The sequence below is a fragment of the Ruditapes philippinarum genome, unplaced genomic scaffold (genome assembly GCF_026571515.1).
Source record: "Ruditapes philippinarum isolate M1 unplaced genomic scaffold, ASM2657151v2 ctg2348_1_1_1_1, whole genome shotgun sequence".
Classification (NCBI taxonomy): domain Eukaryota; kingdom Metazoa; phylum Mollusca; class Bivalvia; order Venerida; family Veneridae; genus Ruditapes; species Ruditapes philippinarum.
Window position 1 is genome coordinate 56,611 of NW_026862124.1, and position 22,374 is coordinate 78,984.

The 22,374-nt window shown below is 33.9% G+C and overlaps 1 protein-coding gene and 1 long non-coding RNA gene across 2 annotated transcripts; one reads left to right on the top strand and one right to left on the bottom strand.

Annotated features, from left to right (window-relative positions):
- Window positions 1-1,187: 1,187 nt before the first annotated feature.
- On the bottom strand, window positions 1,188-2,421 carry LOC132718020 (uncharacterized). Its single transcript, XR_009624030.1, has 2 exons — window positions 2,033-2,421; window positions 1,188-1,602 (listed from the first exon to the last, which is right to left on the bottom strand). It is a non-coding gene; the product is annotated as an uncharacterized LOC132718020 (long non-coding RNA).
- Window positions 2,422-8,000: 5,579 nt separating this feature from the next.
- On the top strand, window positions 8,001-21,869 carry LOC132718023 (tripartite motif-containing protein 59-like). The gene is made up of 9 exons (XM_060701625.1): window positions 8,001-8,224; window positions 9,812-10,405; window positions 15,530-15,625; window positions 16,973-17,203; window positions 17,672-17,694; window positions 18,148-18,278; window positions 18,787-18,915; window positions 19,415-19,503; window positions 21,090-21,869. The coding sequence occupies exons 2-9, from the start codon at window positions 9,824-9,826 to the stop codon at window positions 21,162-21,164; spliced, it is 1,356 nt and encodes a 451-aa protein (XP_060557608.1). The 5' UTR covers window positions 8,001-8,224; window positions 9,812-9,823; the 3' UTR covers window positions 21,165-21,869.
- Window positions 21,870-22,374: the final 505 nt, after the last annotated feature.

The following is a 22,374-nucleotide window of genomic DNA, read 5'->3' on the forward strand; positions in this document are numbered from 1 at the left end:
CTCATTTCTTCGCTCATCCGTTTTTCAGAATAAGCATTTTAATTGTGCAAAATGAAAAGCGTTTAAAGGAATCAAATAATTTTAAAATGTCAAATATTAACACACATGATATTCTTCAAAATCATGCCGATGGCGATGTCAACATTGTTTCCCTTCAATATCTCGGATACACAAGTAACACCTGAGGCACAAATCCAGAAGTTTTGGCTTCTGTTCCACATTTTAAAATACAAGTGCCTAGATATGTTTTCGCAAAAATCGGATTTATGAACATGCATTTAATTCTAGTCGCTCTTTGAATAAAAATCTACACATAAAATGGAGGTTTCTGGTGCATTTTCACTAGACACAACCTCAAGTTTGTGCATTATTTCAAGCACGAACAAGCACCTGAGGAGTAGAACCACTGTCGCTCCGTTGGCTAGCTGGATAGCTTCCGCCATGAATTAATCAAAAGTCCCAGGCGGGATTCGAATACACAGAGGTGAGGGGCAAGTGGATTGAAGTGAACCACCTAAACCACTCGGCCACGGACGCAATACTTTAACACATACACATGCTGGTCTTTCTTTGATTTGTAAATGATGACAGTTGATGACTTCTGATGCATATTCGGATGCACATTTTATAATACACATATTTACATTTCCCAGAAAATTTCAGACATGCAACAATGTAAAATACTACAGGAACCTTTTCTTGGAACTTTCACTTCACAATTCATAAGAGTATGATGTTGTAAAACCAGGACTTTTTCACAGCCAAGGGAAGTACAATTCCCTTTAATTTTGGGAATTTTACGAGAAACATGATACCTTTGCAAAAGTGGAAGAAAAAACTTGATGTTTACTGAATTTTATGGGAAAACTATTTCTTATTTACCAATATACACGTATCTACAAATGGGCTCTTTTCTTAGTCTCAAGCAGGCGCTTAAATATACCTCTAAACTTTCCAAAAATAATATAGATCTACTGAAAGCGCCTTCATGGCCCTGAATAATATTTATATTTGTCGCAAATGGCCTAAAAGACTGTAGAATTTAGACTGATTGAGTTTAGCAGAGGCACAATAATCTAATGAATATTCATGTACATTGTATACAGACAGCTGTTTTGATTCAAAATGAGAATTAGTGAGCTGGTTTTAAAAATGCCGTGTTCTATTTGTGTTGACATAAAAATAAGTACGACGATACTGTAGTTTTATTCAGATTTTCTGCAAGAATTAATGTAAATTAATAATTGACATGTATAAATTTAAACAATATTGAACACAAGTTTTTGTAGACCAGAATTATTGAAAATTTTCATTAGTGAAATAATATTTGATTTATTTGTAAGCTAGTCACGTGAGGCATCTTCTCGGCGAATTTGATGAACAATAAAAATATTATAAGTTGATAAAATGGTTCGTAAAAATAAAAATAATAAATGTTTCCTTGGCAGACCGGAAATGGCTAGCCAACAATCTGATGCTTCTGTGTGCCACAATGTGCACATATCCCTCTGACGCTAGTTCTACCGTTCGCCATTTTGACAAGATGTTCATACAAAGTCTCTGTCTTGATTCTACATCTCAAACAGTATATCTTCATTCTCCCTGTAAGTGTAAAACGAATCGTAGTTGATAAACAAAATCAACAAGTTTTTTGGCCGTCTTTCCTCGACCGCGACATATACAATTGACAATATTTAAATTTTTTACCCGTACACGGCCTGCCCTAAGCCAATCATAACGCAGAATTCAATACCACATGATAACAAACAAAATGGACGACAAAGCCCCTACAGGGTAAATCTTGAGCATTCTTGCATTCAAATCGTACCATAATAAATACATAAACTATGCAAATCATACAATAATATAGACGGAAGCCATGCAAATCATACATGAAAGACAAGCTTTACATGTCAGTTATAAGAGCAGTCAAAGCTCGCCTAATACTTTACTTATATGTCTAATAAGGTGCTTGCATTTGAAAATGTGCACATAATTTTTATAACTTAATGTAACTAATAATATGCATTACCTGTTAGTTTTCCAAAAACAATGCTTTTATTTCTCCTGTCTTTAACGTATGTTTGCACCTATTGTCTTTATTAGACAACGCAACTATGTATAGCAACTTTATTTCAGATAAAACCTTGCGTGATATAACCTATTGATTAGCGCTAAGAAAAAAATATTATCAAAGTGCATCCAAGTCACGTGACAATGATAACAATTTCATAACATCCTTATTTTCAGAAAACGAACAAACCGACGAGAGTAGCTCATTTATAAATACCCATTGGTTTTGATAATTTATGCACGGACGAGATTACACACTTTAGCTTAATCTTGCAACTTTGACGAACAGTAGTTGTTTAATGGACATGAAACAAAAAAAAATGATATAGGGGTGATGTGGTACATTTTAGATTAGTGATGCGGATAGTTATGAAAACAAAGCACGTTAATATACTCATGCTGTTTAACTTGTTTTATTCATTCCTAAAGGTAATAGATGCATTTTGTGTGTTCACTATAAACCTTGATTTAATTTAAATGCTAGTTGAAATTTAACGAAATACGAGGGCTGTAAGAAAAGTATCCGGAAAGGTTTCATCACTTTTTATATTTACAAACATATCTAGAAAAATATTCAACACTGTTTCTTTGGAGACTTATGCTTATGATCCGGTTGAAAAAATCATCATTTGAGCCGTGTCATGACAAAACCAACATAATGGGTTTGCGACCAGCATGGATCCAGACCAGCCTGCGCATCCGCGCAGTCTGATCAGGACCCATGCTGTTCGCTTACCAACTCTTTTACAAGTAAAGAAACTGATAGCGAACAGCATGGATCCTGATCAGACTGCGCGGATGCGCAGGCTGGTCTGGATCCATGCTGGTCGCAAACGCATTATGTTGGTTTTGTCGTGACACGGCTCATTTGTATTAATACACATTCTACAATATCTATGGTAAGGTAGGGTAACGTTGAGCGGGGTAACTTACTTCTGGATGGGATATTGCGTCAGTAAAATCGGTCCCACGCATCTAAAAAAAATCACACTTTTTCGAAATATTCGCCACTACACGATACACACTTCTCCAATCTATGTCATGAGGTCGATATTCGTGTTTTTGAATATCGTTTTTATGTATCATTTTGTCCTTGTATTTGTATATATATCTCTTGTATTTGTCTGTTTACAGTCCGATATACAATCCATTATCCCATATCATTCCTATATCATTCCATTTCATCATCTCATTATAACAACTAATTTCTCATATTTCATTTTGACATAATTTGCATGCCGGGCCTCCGTTTTTACAAACTTCCCGGAAAAACCATCTCACGCATGCGCACTTTGATATAAATATTTCTATTGGTTTGCGCCAGAAATTGTTGTCTTGTTTATTTATTTATTTATCAAGGCGTATGTTTATGTCCTTACAGGTAATTGTTGTTATTCATTATGTTTCATTATCATGCATATTTACATTGATCGTTTATGTATTTCGGAACTGTATTTAGGCACTTTGAGATAAATATTTCCTTGGTTTGCGCCAGAAATTGTTGTCTTATTTATTTATTTATTTATCAAGGCGTATGTTTATGTCCTTACAGGCATAAACAGACCATTCATACATCTGAAAAAGGACCATACGACAAATCGATTTGCTAAAGCAGGACTTAAACTGATCTTTGGGACTTTTAAGAATCGTTTATCGAACAACAATTGGCAAATCATAAACGTCATCAAACCTCTTGCCACGCAGCTCTGATTTCAATGTCGAAAATAGCCAGAAATCGTATGGTGTTAGATTTGAGGAATATGCAGAATGTTTCATGGTCTCTATCAGCGTTGTCTTGGTGACAACAGAGGAGTGGGGAGGTGCATTGTCATGATGGAATACGACATTGCCCTCGTTTTTGTTACAATTGCTTTCCGAAGTTTGACGCACTATTACCATCATTCGCGAATAATCTACATTCTTTCCTCCGTGATTAGCAGCGTAAATATTATATGTTATTTTGGTTTTTGAGTGATACCGTCAGGCAAGGGTGATATTTTATCTTGGCAGGTAGTATATCCACATATATCACTCCAAAACCAAAATAATAATTTTATTACCCTTCCCCAGCCGAGTTAAGACGATTTTAAAATAAATAATTGCTGCTTCAAATATAACGTCGAAATAAGATTCCCTTTAAGGTACCCCTTCACCCCAACATGACGTCACATAAATACATGACGTAGTTTCTTTCGAACCTAACAAATGTAAACAAGAGAAAAGGAGTAGTCTGTTGAACGCACTTTTTTGAAATTAATATCAAGCTTTCACAAGGTCATATTTGTTTTCAATACTGATAAGAATATGTATCATTACTCTATTTTAGTAAATATTTATCATTTGACAGTTAAAAAGTGCTTGTAAATTGGAATTTACATCGCATAAAATCAAACCGTACGCGCATCGCCACAGCGCATGTTGTTTACAACGTGGGGTACCCAACGGGGAAATTTAGTGTGTATATTACCCGTCTGGCTCGGTAATATCAATTTCTTTCGGGTGATCAATATCCAATCAAAAACGCGGACAATCTGGAAGGGTAATAAACAGCTTTACGCTTATCTTTTCGCGATTATTAGACGTCCGAAGCATTCCGAAAAATTAGGTAGACAATTCGACGGTATCACTATTACTGGGAAAGGGATGTAGGTCTGAAGAAAATGTAAAGGTCACAGTCAGCAATATCTACAGGAATTATGATGCATTACAGATCTTATTGAAATTTAAAATTGACCAAAAAAAAAAAAGATAAATGAACTTTTATACATATTGAACACAACAATATGAAATGAAAATTGCAGACTCGGTGCAACATCTCTCACGCCCTCTAGCACCGGCGATAGCGGCATTCAATCTTCAACACTGATGTGCTGGAGACAATGATCCCACAATACCAGACTTACAAATATAACAAGACTTATACTATTTGAAATGTAGTAGATTCTATGTAGACATAAAATCATTCTTATTATGCTCACAGCAACAAGTGTCAGGTGCTGTGTGACACTGTAAAATAGTCTCATTGCTTCATCTCTGAGATGATTTAGAGGATATTTGTTTAGTTCAGCGTAAGATCGGAATATATTTCACCGGGTGAGCACCAAAATGTTTATTTCACTTAGTGGCACAGCCACGAGTGAAATATAAACTTTTGGTGTTCACGAGGCTGCGCCACTCGTGAAATATACATTTTGGTGCTCACTCGGTGAAATATATTCCGATCTTACACTGAACTAATCAAATATTCTCTATATAATATGTAGGTCCTCTACCAAAGTTGTTCAAATTTTGTTCCTAGTGTCAAAATTGGCCCGCCCGGGGGTAATAGGTTTTTCTGATATGTATATAGTAAAAACTTTTTAAAAAATCTGCTTTTCGGAATTGACAAAGGCTAGATATTAGATATTCGGCATGAAACATTGTGTAGTGGACCTTTACCAAGATTGTTCAAATTATTGCCCCGTGGTCAAAATGGCCCCGCCCCGGGGGTCATTGATTTTCATTACATATGAAATATAGCAAAAACAGAACCTAAAAGAAATGTTTTTTGAATACGAGAACGTTAGAGCTTAGATATTTGACATAAAACATTGTCTGGTGGACTTGTATCAATATTGTTTAAATCAAATCCTTAGGGGTTAAAATTTTGTCATGCCCAAGCGGACACAGTGACTTACTTTCTTGTCTTTTATAAAAGAATTGATTTGAACCATATGCACAGTTTGAGTTTTTAAATTGAATCTTAATACCAGCTGACCTAGATTTTGACAATTGACCTAATTCTTGTCCTTTGATGTACAGCTATTAAATTTTGACCATGTGCACAATTTTGATGTAAAATTGAATTTTGATATCAACTGACCTAGATTTTGATGATATAACCTACTTTCTTGTCCTTTGATGTACAGCCATGCAACTTGGACCATGTGAACAGTTTGTGATGTAAAATTGAATTTTAATATCAGATGATCTATATTCAGACAAGTGACCTACTTTCTTGTCTTTTGATGTACAGCTATGAAATTAGGACCATGTGCACAGATTATGTAAATTAAACTTTGATATCATCTGACCTAGATTTTGATGATGTGAACTACTTTTATTTTACGTTATTTTATCTACAGCCATGAAATTTAGACCATTTGCACAGTTTAAGATGTAAAATTGAACTTTGGTATCAGCTTACCTAGATTATGATGATTTGACATCGTTTGGCTTTTATATACATATTTTGAGCATGTGCACAATTTCAGGTGTAGAACTGAAATTTGATATCCAATTATCTAAATATTGACCTAGTGACTTACTTTCTTGTTTTTGATGTACATCTATGCAATCAGGACCATTTATATACTTAGAATAATTAAAAAATACATTTTGCACAAAATATGGTCTATTGACCAACAACGTTCAAATTCTTGATATAAACACTAACATTCACTGCTTTCACACAAATAACAGTCTGTCCTCAGGTGAGCGCTTTTGGGCCAATGGCCCCCTTGTTTTTTCCAAATTACTTCAAACGCATAAACTCCACATGTCGACCGATGTTACTGAAAAAAAAGTGTCCATATCTAATTATTTACAAAGTTGTACGTTGCCTAAAAGTAAACACGTGGAAACATGAAAATCAAATATACAAAAATAGGTTATTATAGTGGTGAAACTTATTCAAACGACAGTAATGTACATATTTATATTGTATTTCGATCAGTCATATGAACTGAACGGAACAGACCAGAAAGGCAATCAAAGCAATAAATTTCACAGTATGCCCCGACTGTTTACACTATCTTAACTTAGTGATGTGCATGTAGGAAAGAGTAGCTTCAAATTAAATGACACATTCGATGGTTAAGACATTTGATGATTTTACTTTGTTTTTGGGCAAATTAGCATCTGTTTTCCTGTCGTATGCAGGCTTGACATCCATTTTGTGTGTTGTTTTGGTCAGAAGTATGAAAGATATTTTGACGTTGCGCAAAAAGTTGTGGTAAACGCCATAGCTCTCCAAACATCACACCTTTCCAGAAATGTGCTCTCTGGCCATTGCAGATAGAGTATTCTCATAATCCCTCTAGGTGTAGCTTGTCTCGAAAATAAGATACATGACTGTGATGTGTAGCAGCTAACTTGAGGGCTAAAGTCAAAGTGTTGACTAACACTCTCGAATATTTCTTTATATATACTTAAGTTAGCATGCATAATATGTATTTCAACTCTACCATGAAGTTTACGAGGATGCCATATTAGCGCTGAAACACCCATGACATAGTCTTATCTACAAGATTTTAGCTTTGAGTCCTTTTCTTTAAACTGGTTGATGTCTTCAAGACCTACACGTATTTAATTTAGGATAATGGAGAAGTGTTATAAAGAGCAATAATAATAATAATAATAATAATAATAATAATAATAATAATAATAATAATAATAATAATAACAATAATAATAATAATAATAATAACAATAATAATAATAATAATAATAATAATTATAATAATAATAATTAAGTGAATACATAAATGATCAAAACTAATTACATTTGATTTTGCTGAATAACGGTGGTTTTGGTAATCCTGGAATACTGAATTATTTGATGTAATGGACTTACCGCAAAAAATAATATAACAGTTAAAGAAAATACCTCTTAAGATCAATATTCTCCCGCGTTCCGCGTCAGCATGACAGAAAAAAAGTCCGTACATATCCTACAAAACACATGCTAAATTATATTGCTGTAGTGCTGCGATTTGAGGAGGCAATGGTTGGAATATAGTGGTGCTTATGAAATAGCTAATTTAATAATAGTAATGCGAGTTTCACGTAACGAACCGCTTTAAATATAATGACTCTTATACTTCACCATACAGTAGGCTCTTTATAACTGTTACAGATCAATAAAGAAATCAATAAGTACACATAGCTCTGTAACCAGTGCATTTATAAGCCGGTATTTACCTATAGATAATTCAATATATTGCCTACCGTGCTGTGTTGATATTATTTATTTCAACTTTCGATTGAAAGAATTTTATGTAGTCGTTTATATACCTGCTTTAATGTATATTTAAAGTTGTTGGTTATTTTGAAAATTTGTTTTACTTGGAATAAATGACACTTTATTTTACTTTCGGTTTGATTTCTTCAGGTAAGTTAGAAAACATATTAATTTCTTTTCATAATTAGAATTGAGCTGAATACACTATTATACAGTAACCTTCAAAAAATTGTAATAAACTAACGTCTTATTCTTTATAAATTTATACCAGATTTTATGTATCTCATAAATTCAAAAATATCTAATTTCAACATAAAACTTCCGCATTTCAAGCTTAAACACGTAAATTGATTAAAGGTACTCCTTTATATGTTGTTTATCTTAACAATTTATGTTTTTAAGGACTGGTACATTTTGTATACTTTAATTTTATTTGTTTTAACTTTTGTCATACGAATATTAAGTTGTTTCTAATAATGGCTAATAATAATATTATCTTATAACTACATCAGAAAATCGTTTAGTTGAAATTTAAATACCATCGAAATAGATAAAATTTTATGCCAAAGTCAAGAAGTAAAGTGACCTCCCGTAGAATAATGTTTGTTTGTTTGCCTTTTCCCAACAATATTTCAGTCATATAGGCGGGTAGTTTCCTAACCATCGTTCCTGGAGAGTTACGCCAGTACTAGACTACCCTCCTCCGGGCTAAACTACCAAAGCATCTCCCGGGGATCGAACCCACGCCAAAGAGGTAACTGGATTAGAAGTCATCGACTCTAACCCCTCGACCACGGAGGCGGTTCCGTAGAATAATGACCCCCGGTTTTCATTGTTTAGATTCTGACTGACCGCTCCCCAAACCACATCCCCCCTCCCACCCCCGCTCTTACCCCAACTCCATTTGCCTGATTTGACTAATCACTACCGAAAGCAGCTGTTGTTGTAACACGGTAATAAAATGTCCTTCACTTTTATGTGACCTTGTGACATGATTCCTCGTTTATTTTTTTTTTATCCAGAAGAGTGTAATATGTGTTGGTGTAGAGGGATATCGAATTTGTAACCCAGACATTGCTTCCACTGCATCATAGCACCCGATCTGTTCCTGATGAGTTTCCTATATTGTAATATCACATTAATGGATGGTTAACAAATGGGTTATGAAATTGAAATTTAACACTTCACAGGAGAGGAACTGTTACACGAAGGATGGAGTTCTTATGATAACTTGTTTGGAGTTCTCGTGATAACTGTCACGGAGTTCCTGGAAAACGTTACGGATTTCTGTGGAAATCTTTTCTATATACCTGGAGAACTCACGTGAAAAATGGTAATTTTTACCTTTAAATGGGGAGATTTGCTAAAACATCATAAGGTCAAACAAAATTTCTCCCGGATGGCAAAATAATAACAGAGAGGTCATGTAGTAGCAATTTACACATTGAACGTTTAAACAACTAGTCGTTTCATCTGAAATAGAACATTTTGTATTTGCAGTAAGAATATCACTTTATTACACAAATAATATTAAACATTAACACACAATCCGTGAACATAGCTCATTTCATATGAACATAACTCATTTGAAAATGAACACGTTGCACTATTAACATCCTAATAATACAGTGTTCATGAACACGTTACACCATATACACCGTAATATGCTCGAATGTCATACTCCTAAACTTTACAGTGAAATTTTTATCAGAACACAAACATTAAATTTAATTTCAGAATAATTTCAAGATGGATAGATCAACATCCATTGAACATCATGTCACGTGTTCGATATGCATGGACCTTTACAATGACCCTTTAGCTCTACCGTGCCTACACAGTTTTTGCAGACGATGTATAATGGGTCTGTTTTCTTCCGCGCTAGTTTTCAAATGTCCAGAGTGTCGAAAAGATGTTATGCTCGGACCAAATGGTATAGATGAACTCCCAAAGAACTTCCAACTTGGAGGAATTGTGGAAAGTTACAAACGAGAAAACGATAAAGGTCATGAAGGTCAAGGTCGCACAAGAAACGATCAGCCATTTTGTGCGCAACATAGAATGACGTGTCAGTTAATGTGCACATCGTGTAGAGCTCAAATATGTATACGATGTATGACGGGAAAACATTCTGGACACAAAGTGACTTTAATGTCTGTCCTAAAGGAAGGCGAAGATTCTGCCACAGATGGAATAAAATGTTTTGAACACGGTAGACAGTACAAATTATATTGTAGTGATTGCAGTGAACTTGCTTGTCTGGAATGTATTGCTAAGCAACACAATGCACATAGGTTTAGTACAATTGAAGATTCTTACGGATATAACATGGTAATGTTCCTTTACATGATTAGAAATGACTAAACAGTTTCATTTAGATTGACATGTTTTTTTTTTTAAATAATGTTTCTGCATTGACCTTTTTAACTGTTAAAATGTGTGATTTTTTTTATTAGGGATATCATTACCAACACATATTTGGGATATTATATGTCGCAAAGTCTGTTATCTAACTTTCTTCTCGGTTTTTATCGTTATTTATCATTAATTATTACCAGACAATTTTCGATAGTGTTCTTTTAATGGGTTAGATTTATAATAAGTTCACGTAAATTCGCCATATTTAGTCACTTTCCGTTTTTTTAAAATTTAAATCGGATGATCGGCGGCAGAACCCGAGCCACATAAAATGTGTCGATGTAAAATAAACTGTCAACACGCTGCTTTTTAAATCAAAGCACAGAAGGCGCTGAATTTGTTTGGGTCTCAGGATGTAAGAAAGGTACAGGTTATGAGATTATATGTATAGTGCCACCAACGCTTTCCAGCGTTTTAATTGTAGTAAATTGGCTATAAGACTAATTGCAACACTGATATTCAATCCAATGATTATTTGACTTAAACAATTTGAAAAAAAAAATGAGTTGCCTTTACTGGGATTTGAAATCCAGACCTCTCGCTTCCTAAGCGAGCGCGAAAACCCCTCAGCCACAATGAATTTATATGAGAACGGCCTGAAGAAAACCATATTATTCCAAAATAGGGCTTGTAACGACTTTTACTGTTGTTTAACACAGATGTTAATAATCCTGGAGCTTACTATAAGCATGTATATTTATAAAGAATCAAAAGGCTGCAAGTTCTGTGGTATTTTCAGATCTTTGCAATCTAAATCGTACTGTATATCTGTATGTATTTTCCTGTAAAAGTTTATTTTTATGTACTATAATTCATATTGCAAGGCACCAGTTTGATAGATACGGAATTTTGCATAACTAGAGTTGCATCAAAAATCATTTATGTTCATTTTTTACGACATAGACAGGACTGATTTTGAGAATTTGGCTCCCTATAAGATGCTAGAGGCATTTTGAAGTACAAGTGGTATCTTGGTGTATTTTACCTATTTAAGGTATGCTGAATCCGATAAAGGTGGATACCAAATTGAAAAACTTGATCTTGACCATTGAAATGGCCATTTAAAATGACCACTAAAATGGCCGCCAAATTTCTTTATTATAAATGGATGATATATCAAAGAAAGGAAAAGCCTGAAATTTGTCACAAAGCATGTTTAGGTAAAAACAAATTAGACACCAAAACAGAATTAAAAGCACAAAACAATCCAATATGGCCGAAAAATCCAAGATGGCAGACATTTTTCTATAGGCTAATATAATAGTAATATAGAAGTAATATTAAAGATAGTACTGAAAATTTTAAGGCATTTAAACATATTTAGGGTTTACGCAGCGAACACTACACTCTTTCCTGCCCTATATGCTAGATTTTATCTGGCACTCTATGCAAGCATATAGAGTGGCTACTCGGATGCCTTCAGCGTTTAGATGTGTGAGGGGGTTAAAACGTGTGCATGCAAAATATACATTAATTAAAGGCATTTTTCTCTGAGTACTCTTGGGTTTTGGTGTTCGTTTTTCTGTTATCGGTCGTCGTCTTCGTTCTTCTCAGTTCTTTTGTTGTTAGATGTTCTGTTATCGGTTCTCGTCTCTGTTTTTCTGCTATCGGTCGTCGTCTTCGTTCTTCTGTTATCGGTTCTCGTCTCTATTCTTCTGGTCTTCGTTTTCTTGTTGTCAATTTTGCTGTCATAGGTTCCCGTCTCTGTTATCGATCCCCGTCTTCATTCTTCTTCTTCAGTCCTGGTCTGTGTTATTTTGTTATCGGTACTAGTTTCTATTTTTTGTTATCAATCCTCGTCTCCGTTGTCTTTTTGTCAGTTCTTCTGTTATCGGTCCCTGTCGTGTTGGTTCTCGTCTTCGTTCTTTTGTCATCGGTTCTTGTCTCTTCTTTAATCAGTCCTGGTCTCCGTTTTCTTCTTGTCAATTCTTATGTAATCGGTTCCCGTCTCTGTTATCGATCACCGTCTCCATTCTTCTGTCATCAGTCATCGTCTATGTTCTTCTGTTATCGGTCCCTATTTCTGTTATCGGTCGACGGCTCTGTTTGCTTGTTGTCAGTTCTTCTGTTATCGGTACCTGTCCTGTTCTTCTGTTATCGGTCCTCGTCTTTGTTCGCTTGTTGTCAGTTCTTCTGTTATCGGTGGTCCCTGTCCTGTTCTTCTGTTAGCGGTTCTCGTCTCTGTTCGCTTGTTGTCAGTTCTTCTGTTATCGGTCCCTGTCTCTGTTCGCTTGTTGCCAGTTCTTCTGTTATCGGTCCCTGTCTCTGTTCTTATGTTATCGGTCCTCGTCTTTGTTCGCTTGTTGTCAGTTCTTGTCTCCTTTTTTCCTTCTGTTATCGGTCGTCGTCTTCGGTCTTGTACTTTCGGTACTTGTTTCCTGTTCCGTTAAGGTCTTCTCTTGTTTCTATCGTTGCCGTCATTCTGTGTCTATGTCCTGGTTATGTCAATCTCGTAGTCATTTATTCGTTCAGTGGAGTAGCGGGGGATCGAACTCACGACCCCTTGATTTGTAGGCAGACAGTGTTACCACTGCACCATAGCGCCCGCTCTGAATAATAACCATTTTTGAAAATCCTTTATACATTAAATACTATTTCAATGGCTAACAAAGGGTGTATTACAATTATATTTTAACACCTCTACTATGTAGCCTACCCACGTGACTTTTATATGGTCAAAGAAAATATTACTCGATTTACAACAAATAATATTTTTATAGATAACTTTGCTGTTACTTTAAGATATCCTATTTTATTTTTTGGGGGTAGGGGGGGGGGGGGTAGGAGGGGGTGCAGTATATATTTCAAAACACGTTTTGTCTCGGTTTGTGTTGTGTTTATGGCATTGAAATGACATTTTTTGACATGTAAAAATAATTTTAAAATATTCATTTTAAAACATAAATACCATAATAAGTGCAAAATATATGAAAACACAATGAACAACTTAAAAAAATATCATAGCTACAAATAATGTTGAAAATTACGGAACACCTGAAGTGATATTTTCCACATCTTCTCCCGGAATTGAATTCGTTTTTACGAGATAATAATTCCCAATTAGAAATATTATTTCGTTTTAACGAAATATAAAATCTTAATTATGATATATTGATTCGTTATTACGAAATATTAGTTCGTAAATACGAAATATTAATTCGTTATTACGAAATATTATTTCGTAATTATGGAATATTAATTTGTTATTACGAAATATTTATTCTTTGGTAATATTTATAAACTAAGCTTATTGTTAAATATAAGTCAAGTAAAAAAACATAAAAAGTGATTTTTTCAATCTTATTATTATACCTTAACGCGCTAGTAAAACAGTACTGTATATACTGTTAATTGAGCCATTAGGCTTATAATCGCTATATTTGGTGGCCAATCTCATTAAAATCTGATCATATTAAATAATCATTTGATTTTGACAAGAATAATTAATTGCATCATATTGTATCATAGTTTTAATGACCTATTTTAGTATTTTTAAGCGGCCATTTTGAATTGACCTTTTGAAGGACAAGGTCAATTTTATTTTCTTGGTATCCACCCTCATCGTCTTTAGCATACCCATATTAGGTTAAAACACTCAAGATATAACTTGTACTATAAAATGCCTCTAGCATTCATATTTTCTTAAAATCAGTCCTGTCTAACAGCCACACTTTATCCTTGCATATCATGGCTACTTCCTTAACAAAGACACTTAAAAAAAAATTAAACAAAAAAAGTTTCCTTGACTGGGATTTGAACTCCAGACCTCTCACTCACTAAGCGAGCGCGTTACCCCTGCACCACGGAGAAGTTATTCAAACAATGTCTGAATAACATCAAGTCATTCTAAATTTAGAACTTCCATTGCATTTCGGGTTTGTAATCCTTATTAATTTCGAGGTATTTTGTTCAGGAAAATCTGTTGTTTAAAATTGAAGTAAATAATGTAGCGAAAATCTTCTCGCCCAAACAGTCCGACATGTAGAATCTATATATTCCACTACTCGGTTTGTGTAGTATTCGGTAATCGGCATCGCTAAAAATAGTATTTTCATTGATAAAATCATATTCATCCGCGTAATTTGTGATTGTGCATTTATTGACAATTCTATAAGCCAACGCTATTTTTAAACTTTGAATGCGTTGTAATTTGTTGGATACTTGTAACAAAATACAAATATTTCTTTCTTTTAAATCGCTAGTTTTAAGCTGTTTTGAGAACTACTTGTTGTTAGGTTTGTCGTGAAACTTCTGTGTCAGAGATTGATGTCCGCTTTGTATTTACTTATTTTCGATCAGAAAATACAATAAAACAATATTAGAAATCTTCGACCATTCGGGAATTATTTTGCTTGAAAATTAATGCGCCTGTCTTTGACCATCTTTACGCAGTGATCTCCCCTGAATTTTTCGGCGTTAGTGTACATATAAAGGGAAGTAACCGATTCAAAAAAGTGGACTACTTTCGGCATTTGCAATTAACAGCATTAGACTCTGAAATTTCGCTACCATTATTTGTTTGGTCTGACGACCCAAACAATTAAAAAGTGTATAAGATCAGCGGAAATTATATGTCAAACTATATGTCTGATGAAATAACTTTTAATCTTATAGTTTTTAAATATAACATTAAGGAACACTATCGCTCAAAAACAAATAAATTGTTTCTTACTTTTACAAAGAATACACGCGAGTTTTATAACGTTTAAATGATGGTCTTTGAGTAGAGCATGCGTGTTGCTTATTACGAAAATATAACGGAATTAGATTTGTTTTGTCATAAAAGTAGCAAAATGTAAACAAAGTAGAATTTGGACTTCCACTACATGTATATCTCTACTTACTGCCAAATAGCAACAGAAGCGAAAGATTATTTAAGGAAGGTGACGTATGAGAAACGTTTTTGAAACTATAACAGGATACCAAAATAAAAATAAAAGAAATAAAAATATTTCTGTGTATAATGGGCCTTTAATGCGTAAACGAAATTTGAAACTGTGTCTTTTCTGACATTTTTTAAACTATTTTGCTTTTCAGGACGTCCTTAAAGGAACACTTTGTGACTTAGATTCTCGCAAAAGCCTACTTAAAGCTACACAAAAATCTTGCCGTGCGTTAGCACAGAAAACACAGGTAATTAATTGATCTTATTTGTAGTTTGAACGTATTTTATTGCATTTGAAAGCATTTGAAAATAATAGTGAAAATGAGATTTAATGGCATCAAAAAAGCTGGAAGAATGTGTTTTGTACTAAAAAATATACTTCAATACAACATTCTTTGACAAATTAACATCATTTTGTGATTATTTTTCCCAGTTTAACATCATTGTTTGAATCTTACTTGGATTTAAATCATTTTATGAATCTTTCTTGACGAATTTCACAATTTTTGAGAATTTTTCTCTGATTTTTCAACAGGCTTTGGTTAATTTTTCTTAGCGGATTCACAAGCTTTTGATTTGATAGAGTTACATTATAAGTGAAACCTTTTTATACAGAATTTGTCCTTAAGTAAAACTATGATAGATACCTATTTACATCACATACCAGTTGCAAATGGATAGTTTCTGCTTTCATGCATAGGAAATGTGTTATTGTCACTATTATCACTTCTGGAGAATCAATTAAGGAATAATAATCTATAGGGAGATACAGGCAATTTTCATGTCTTCGTTTTGATTTTTTCATTCATTATTCTATAAATGTCCTCAAAATGAATACACTAGACAGTCACATGAACAAACCTTTTTTAAAACGAAGAAAATGTTGGTTTCCTAACTTGACCCACGTGGGTCAGGTTAGAGCGTTAAGATTTCGTAATAGTTGTCACAGTGACATCTGGAAACGTTTAAGAACACGTCAAATGAGTGATTTAGGTTTGTTTCAATCATACAAAATTCATAATATATATGTTATTTTACTTTCCAGGATTTGTTCGAGTCACATGACTACTTTTAAAAATACTCTGTGATCATGTCGGCGTCTTAATTCCGTTCAACATTTATAGATATATATTTACGCTTCAACCCAAAATATATAGAATTTATAGAGACAATTAATCATGCTGGGACTTTAACAAATGTCATTTTAGCGTGATTTGAGTGCATAAAATAATTTGCCTGAGTATCCCTTTATATTTACATTTGATATTTTACGAAATTTGTTAAGCTGTTCTACAAAAAAATATGTACATATAATTATATATGTAATAACCCGCTTTCTTCATTGCATCAGAAAAGATTTTAAACATGACATATACAAATATATGTCATAACGAATGTATATAAATATCCATTATTTACGTATAAGTGTATAGGCACAAGCAAAACTGGAAAGTCGTCGTATGACTTTTAACTAAGTCTGTTGTACTTCTATATACAAGCCGTTAACACTTTCAATTACAAGGAAGCGTTTTTGTTGTTGTTTTTTTTTTTGGTATTTTTAATGTATAAATAGTGTGTGGTCATTCTTTCAACAGATAGATGCTCAAAAGAAACGCCAGGAGTTAACGGTGTATTTTTCTCGTCTGCGTGATGCTCTTGACAGACGAGAAGCGGAACTGCGCGGACAGCTTGATCACCGTGAGCAACAGGTCTCACATAACTATATGACACATTCAGAGTGTGCCAAAAGAAAAGAAAAACTGGTCGACAAGGTTGTAGACGATGCTAGAAGATTATGCACTGATAATAAAATAAAGTTCATACAGGTACAATATGTTGCTTTTTTATATAATACTCTTAGTCATAATCATAATGATATATTTCATACCTCTCGGAAAGTACCGAACAATTTCGAAATTAATGTTACCATAAGACGCATTAGTGGTCAGATTTCACACCAATTGCCTCTCACCGCTTTATTAGTATACTCAATCATGCACTAAGAACTTTCTCAACATTTTTTTTCAAACAATATTTCACTCAATATTTTACGAAGAATATCCGAAGGATAATTTCTATTATTTTTAGCAATATTTGAAATGCTTATGGAAAATATACCCATTGTGGATGGACCAATCCACTCTAAACACAGCAATGTTATGACGTCACATGGATTTCACTGGTAGACATTTCTCCTTGATCATACAAATACAATGTTTTATGTTTGCATCTCAATCCTATTCTTATAAATACATCTTCATGGTTGATTAAATTGCCTTTTTTTTCTTTTGTAGAATTTTCCAAAACAAATTAAAAGGTAAGATTCACATTTTACACTTTTATGAAATTTTGAAATAGAACAAAGTATATACTGATTTTTTTTATGAAGGAAGTTCTTCACAAAATATTTCAAATTTATTTAAAACTTACATAGGTCATACACCTCCTTTACAAAATATATTCTATAAGTACTTTCCAATTCACCAAATCTTTCAGTGTGTTTGTATATGCTTACTGTTATACAATTTGAAATAATTATTGTTTTATCTAAATTAATGTGCTAAGACTAGACAACATATTTATTATTATTATTCTAATAATTAAAATCGTGGACAATCTTTTCAAAATGTCACATGCATATATATCTTGTTGAGTATTTTTTTATGCATAGACTTGTAGCTCTGGCGTTGATGTAGTTCTGTACAATATATTCATATAAGAAGACTTTTATCAAATGAATAACTTTATATGTATATTTTTATATTAACAGTATGTCAGCGCTGTTAACAGACGAGAGTTCTGATAGTACACCCCAGATAAAGGGTGTTGATGACGTCACACTACTTGTCAGCTCCATAGAAAACGAACTGTCTCAAGTACAATGGAAATGGCCAAAGGAAGGTAAATAACGTTTTTGTTCATCATCATCATCATCATCATCGTCATCAACTTAATCATCATCATCATCAACATCATCAACTTAATCATCATCATCAACAACAACTTAATCATCATCAACAACAACTTAATCATCATCATCATCTTCTTCTTCTTTTATTCTCCTTCTTCTGTTTCTTCATCTTCCTGTTTGATTATTGTAATTGCACGGTTACACACTGCAAACATTCAATTATTTACATCTTAACTATCATTGTAAAAAATGTACTTTATCAGATAATTATATTTATGAAATGAAATGTTTATCTAACTTAGTACTTATTTGCTTATTTTACTTTCGAAGTTGTATGAGGGAGTCGATTAACAATATTATCAAGACATTGATTCTTATCATTTCTTTTACTTTCTGTCACATTATGCGCAAATAATCCTTTACATGAATTGGCTTAACTCTTAACAAATCAATTAAATTCTAACTTACTCTGTAAACTGTTTATTTGCTTTCACTTAGATCTCAGACCTGCACGGAAGGCACCACCTGTACCTGCAAGTCGAAAATCAGCTTCCGGTCAGCGACCAAAACCTCAATCTCGGCAAACGCACAACCATACACTTAATGTTGGTACACCAATGAAAAGAGGTAGGGCAGCTTATTTCAGTAACAAAAAGAAAAGCGTGTTGAAACACCTTAAACTTTTTAAACATAGTAAATGCTAATGGTAACCAATAACTTTAATTATGGATGTTTTTTCTTTAATTTTCCCATGCATCTCTGTCATACATAAGTTGCGCATGCGCAAGCAACACTTTACGTTGATCTACATGTAAACTGCAATTCATATAATGATTTCATAAATGTGAAACTTAAGGCTGTAATAGATGTAATTGCGTGTCTAATGGTGTTTTCATAATAAAAAAAATGCATAGCAAAGATACAGCACACTTTTGAGATGTTGCTAGGCTTGGTTTAACTACCTTTGCCAGACAAGATAAGATATTATTTAATGTGACAGGTATATGACCTCGAAACCAGAACAAACAAATACATCTGAATGTGTAGCCGAAAATGTAAAACACTATATTTAATGAGCGAACAATAAAATTAAAGAACATGTTATATACCTGGTGTTTTATTTCAGGAAAGTGTTGGAAGGATGGATTAACGGACGGGGGTCCTGGTCATATTGGAACTATCACAAATATATGCTTGGATGCAAACACCTACACGGTATGTCAAACATACCCTAACATCTCTTCTGATTTATCCGCTCTCTCAAACACATACATTCAAAATGAATAATGCAATTTTCGTCCATTGTTATTGTTGCTTCTTTCTTCGAGGGATTACATTTTTGGTGCGATTGATAGAAAGTTTTTCTCGGCACTGCTCGCGATGGATTGTATGTTGTCACTACCTGAAGGGCTTTTTTGTCGCCACTGCTCTGTCGCCACTGTGTTGAAACAACTTTCGATGATTTTATTGTCACTGCTCTCGAAGAAGTATTTATTTTGTTGCCGATGCCTCGAAAGTTTGTTTTTGTAGGCACTGTTATTATTAGAACTGCACTCCGGAGATTGCATTCCTGGTCATTTCCCTTAGTCGTCATTGTTGTCAATGAATTGGTTTTACACAACTGACGAAAATTTGCAGGACTGACTAACTATGGGTAACAGACAGATAATCAGTACTAATATTTCATTTGTAATATCTCAAATTATGAGCTTTTAGTGGAATGGGAGGAAGGTTCCCTAAATCAATTTCTATATTTTTGTTCAAATTTGGAAAGATTTCTTTTTAGTAAATGCTAATTGGTTTGAACTTTTTATGCCCCCACAGAGTGGGAGCATATAGCGTTGCACTTGTCCGTCCGTCTGTCCGTCCGTACGTCCGTCCGTCCGTCTGTCCGTACGTCCCGAAATCTTGTGAACGCAACTCCTCTTAAACCGGATGGCAGATTTTGCTTAAACTTCCAGGGATGAACAACCTTAATGTGTAGATGGTAGTAAAGGAAGGAATTTTTGCTGCGACCAAATTTAACAGAATTATGGCCCTTGGTTGATTTTTTCACTATATACCATGTAAAAAATTTTGTGAACGCAACTCCTCTTAAACCGGATGGCAGATTTTGCTTAAACTTCCAGGGATGAACAACCCTAATGTGTAGATGATAGTATAGGAAGGAATTTTTGCTGTGACCAAATTTAACAGAATTATGGCCCTTTGTTGATTTTTTCACTATATACCATATAGAAATTTTGTTAACGCAACTCCTCTTAAACCGGATGGCAGATTTTGCTTAAACTTCCAGGGATGAACAACCCTAATGTGTAGATGACAGTATAGGAAGGAATTTTTGCTGTGACCAAATTTAACAGAATTATGGCCCTTTGTTGATTTTTTCACTATATACCATATATAAATTTTGTGAACGCAACTCCTCTTAAACCGGATGGCAGATTTTGCTTAAACTTCCAGGGATGAACAACCTTAATGTGTAGATGGTAGTAAAGGAAGGAATTTTTGCTGCGACCAAATTTAACAGAATTATGGCCCTTTGTTGATTTTTTCACTATATACCATATATATGTTGTCAGTGGGGGCATCCGTGTCCTTTGGACACAGTTCTAGTTTTCATTTTCTTTTGTCAATGGAAGAAGAAAATGTAATCAAATAAATTCATTTCACTTAAAAAGTAGAAAAAAAACATGCTAAATGTTTCAAGTTTTGAGTTTTCTCTCAAATTTTACATTATTATCGATTGTGAAAGAAGAATTTATAAATCAATGATTAAAAAATAACATTATCTTTTTCAGGTCACGTGGCCGAATGGAAAAACCGGTAACTACAAATATTTACCACCGTATGAAGAAGAGATATGCCCTCCCTAAACCATTTGCTTTTGAACAATCAAGTCTTTTATTCAAATCTCATAACCAAATCTCATAGACAACACAAATGTGGTCAAGGTCGTTGACTTCGAACCATTTGCTCTCAACCGCTGATGATTCGTATCCAGTCAGATACTTTGGTTTCATTCATGTGAGAAAGGTGTTAAAAGTCGGTAGTTCTGCTCAGGAACCCGATCGTGCCTTGTAATGCAAGGAGGGGCATCTAAGGTCTTTCCTCACCAGTCGCCAAATGACACCGTGTTTGTGCGACGTAAAACCCCGCAGAAAGAAGAATGCAGAAGTATTAACTTTATATGGATAAATCATAAAAGTGAATGAATACTACATGAACTAAAAAACAACAACAAATGTTGCTGTAGAAACAGGGATGGTTACGTACAATATGTTTGTACAGACACTTTTGAGACAACGATTTCTGTATAATTTTACCTTCACCAAAGACATGAGTGTTTAATATGGAAACACTATAGAAGTAATCATAATTGTAATGGAATTTGATAAGAGTTTAAGATATTTTTGTACCTTAATATGCCACAGATTACCATGATTCAATAAATCATTATAATTATGCTAATTTGTCTAGAGGATTTAGAAGTAACGCCATGTACATTGTATTTTCTGTTGAATATGATAAATATGTTGCAAATTTAAAAGATTTGTGTATGATGAATAAATATATATATTTTAACATTGAATTTTACTATTGTCTTTGTGTTATATCCGATTTGTATTTTATAAGATAATGTACTTCCGTCCTATCCAATAAAGATACATTACAGTTGAATGTCCGTCGTCTGCCGTCCGTCCACACTTGTTCGTTAACACTCTAGTGGTCACAATTTTGCCTCAATCATCATCAAACTTTGTCTGGATGCTTGTCTAGGTAATAGCTAATATGTGTTCGAACATGGGTCATCTCGGATGAAAAACTAGGTCACAGGAGCTAAAAATAGAAAAAATCTTGTTAACACTCTAGTGGCTACTGTTTTGATCCAAATATCCTGGAAATTGGTCTGAAAGTTTGTTTTGATGATTTATAGGTCAACTTTATATATGGGTCACCTGGGGTCAAAAACTAGGTCACACCGCACAAAAACGGAAAAACCTTGTTTACACTCTAGTGGTCACATTTTTGACTCACCTGTATATGGTCCGAAGTACAAGCTGAATAGTGTGAATACCCAACTAC

Coding starts and splice junctions, on each gene's coding strand:
- LOC132718023 (XM_060701625.1), top strand. CDS start 9,824: ATGGATAGATCAACATCCATTGAACATCATGTCACGTGTTCGATATGC. Junction 15,626..16,972: donor CGTTAGCACAGAAAACACAG/GTAATTAATTGA, acceptor TTCTTTCAACAG/ATAGATGCTCAAAAGAAACG. Junction 18,279..18,786: donor ATGGAAATGGCCAAAGGAAG/GTAAATAACGTT, acceptor GCTTTCACTTAG/ATCTCAGACCTGCACGGAAG.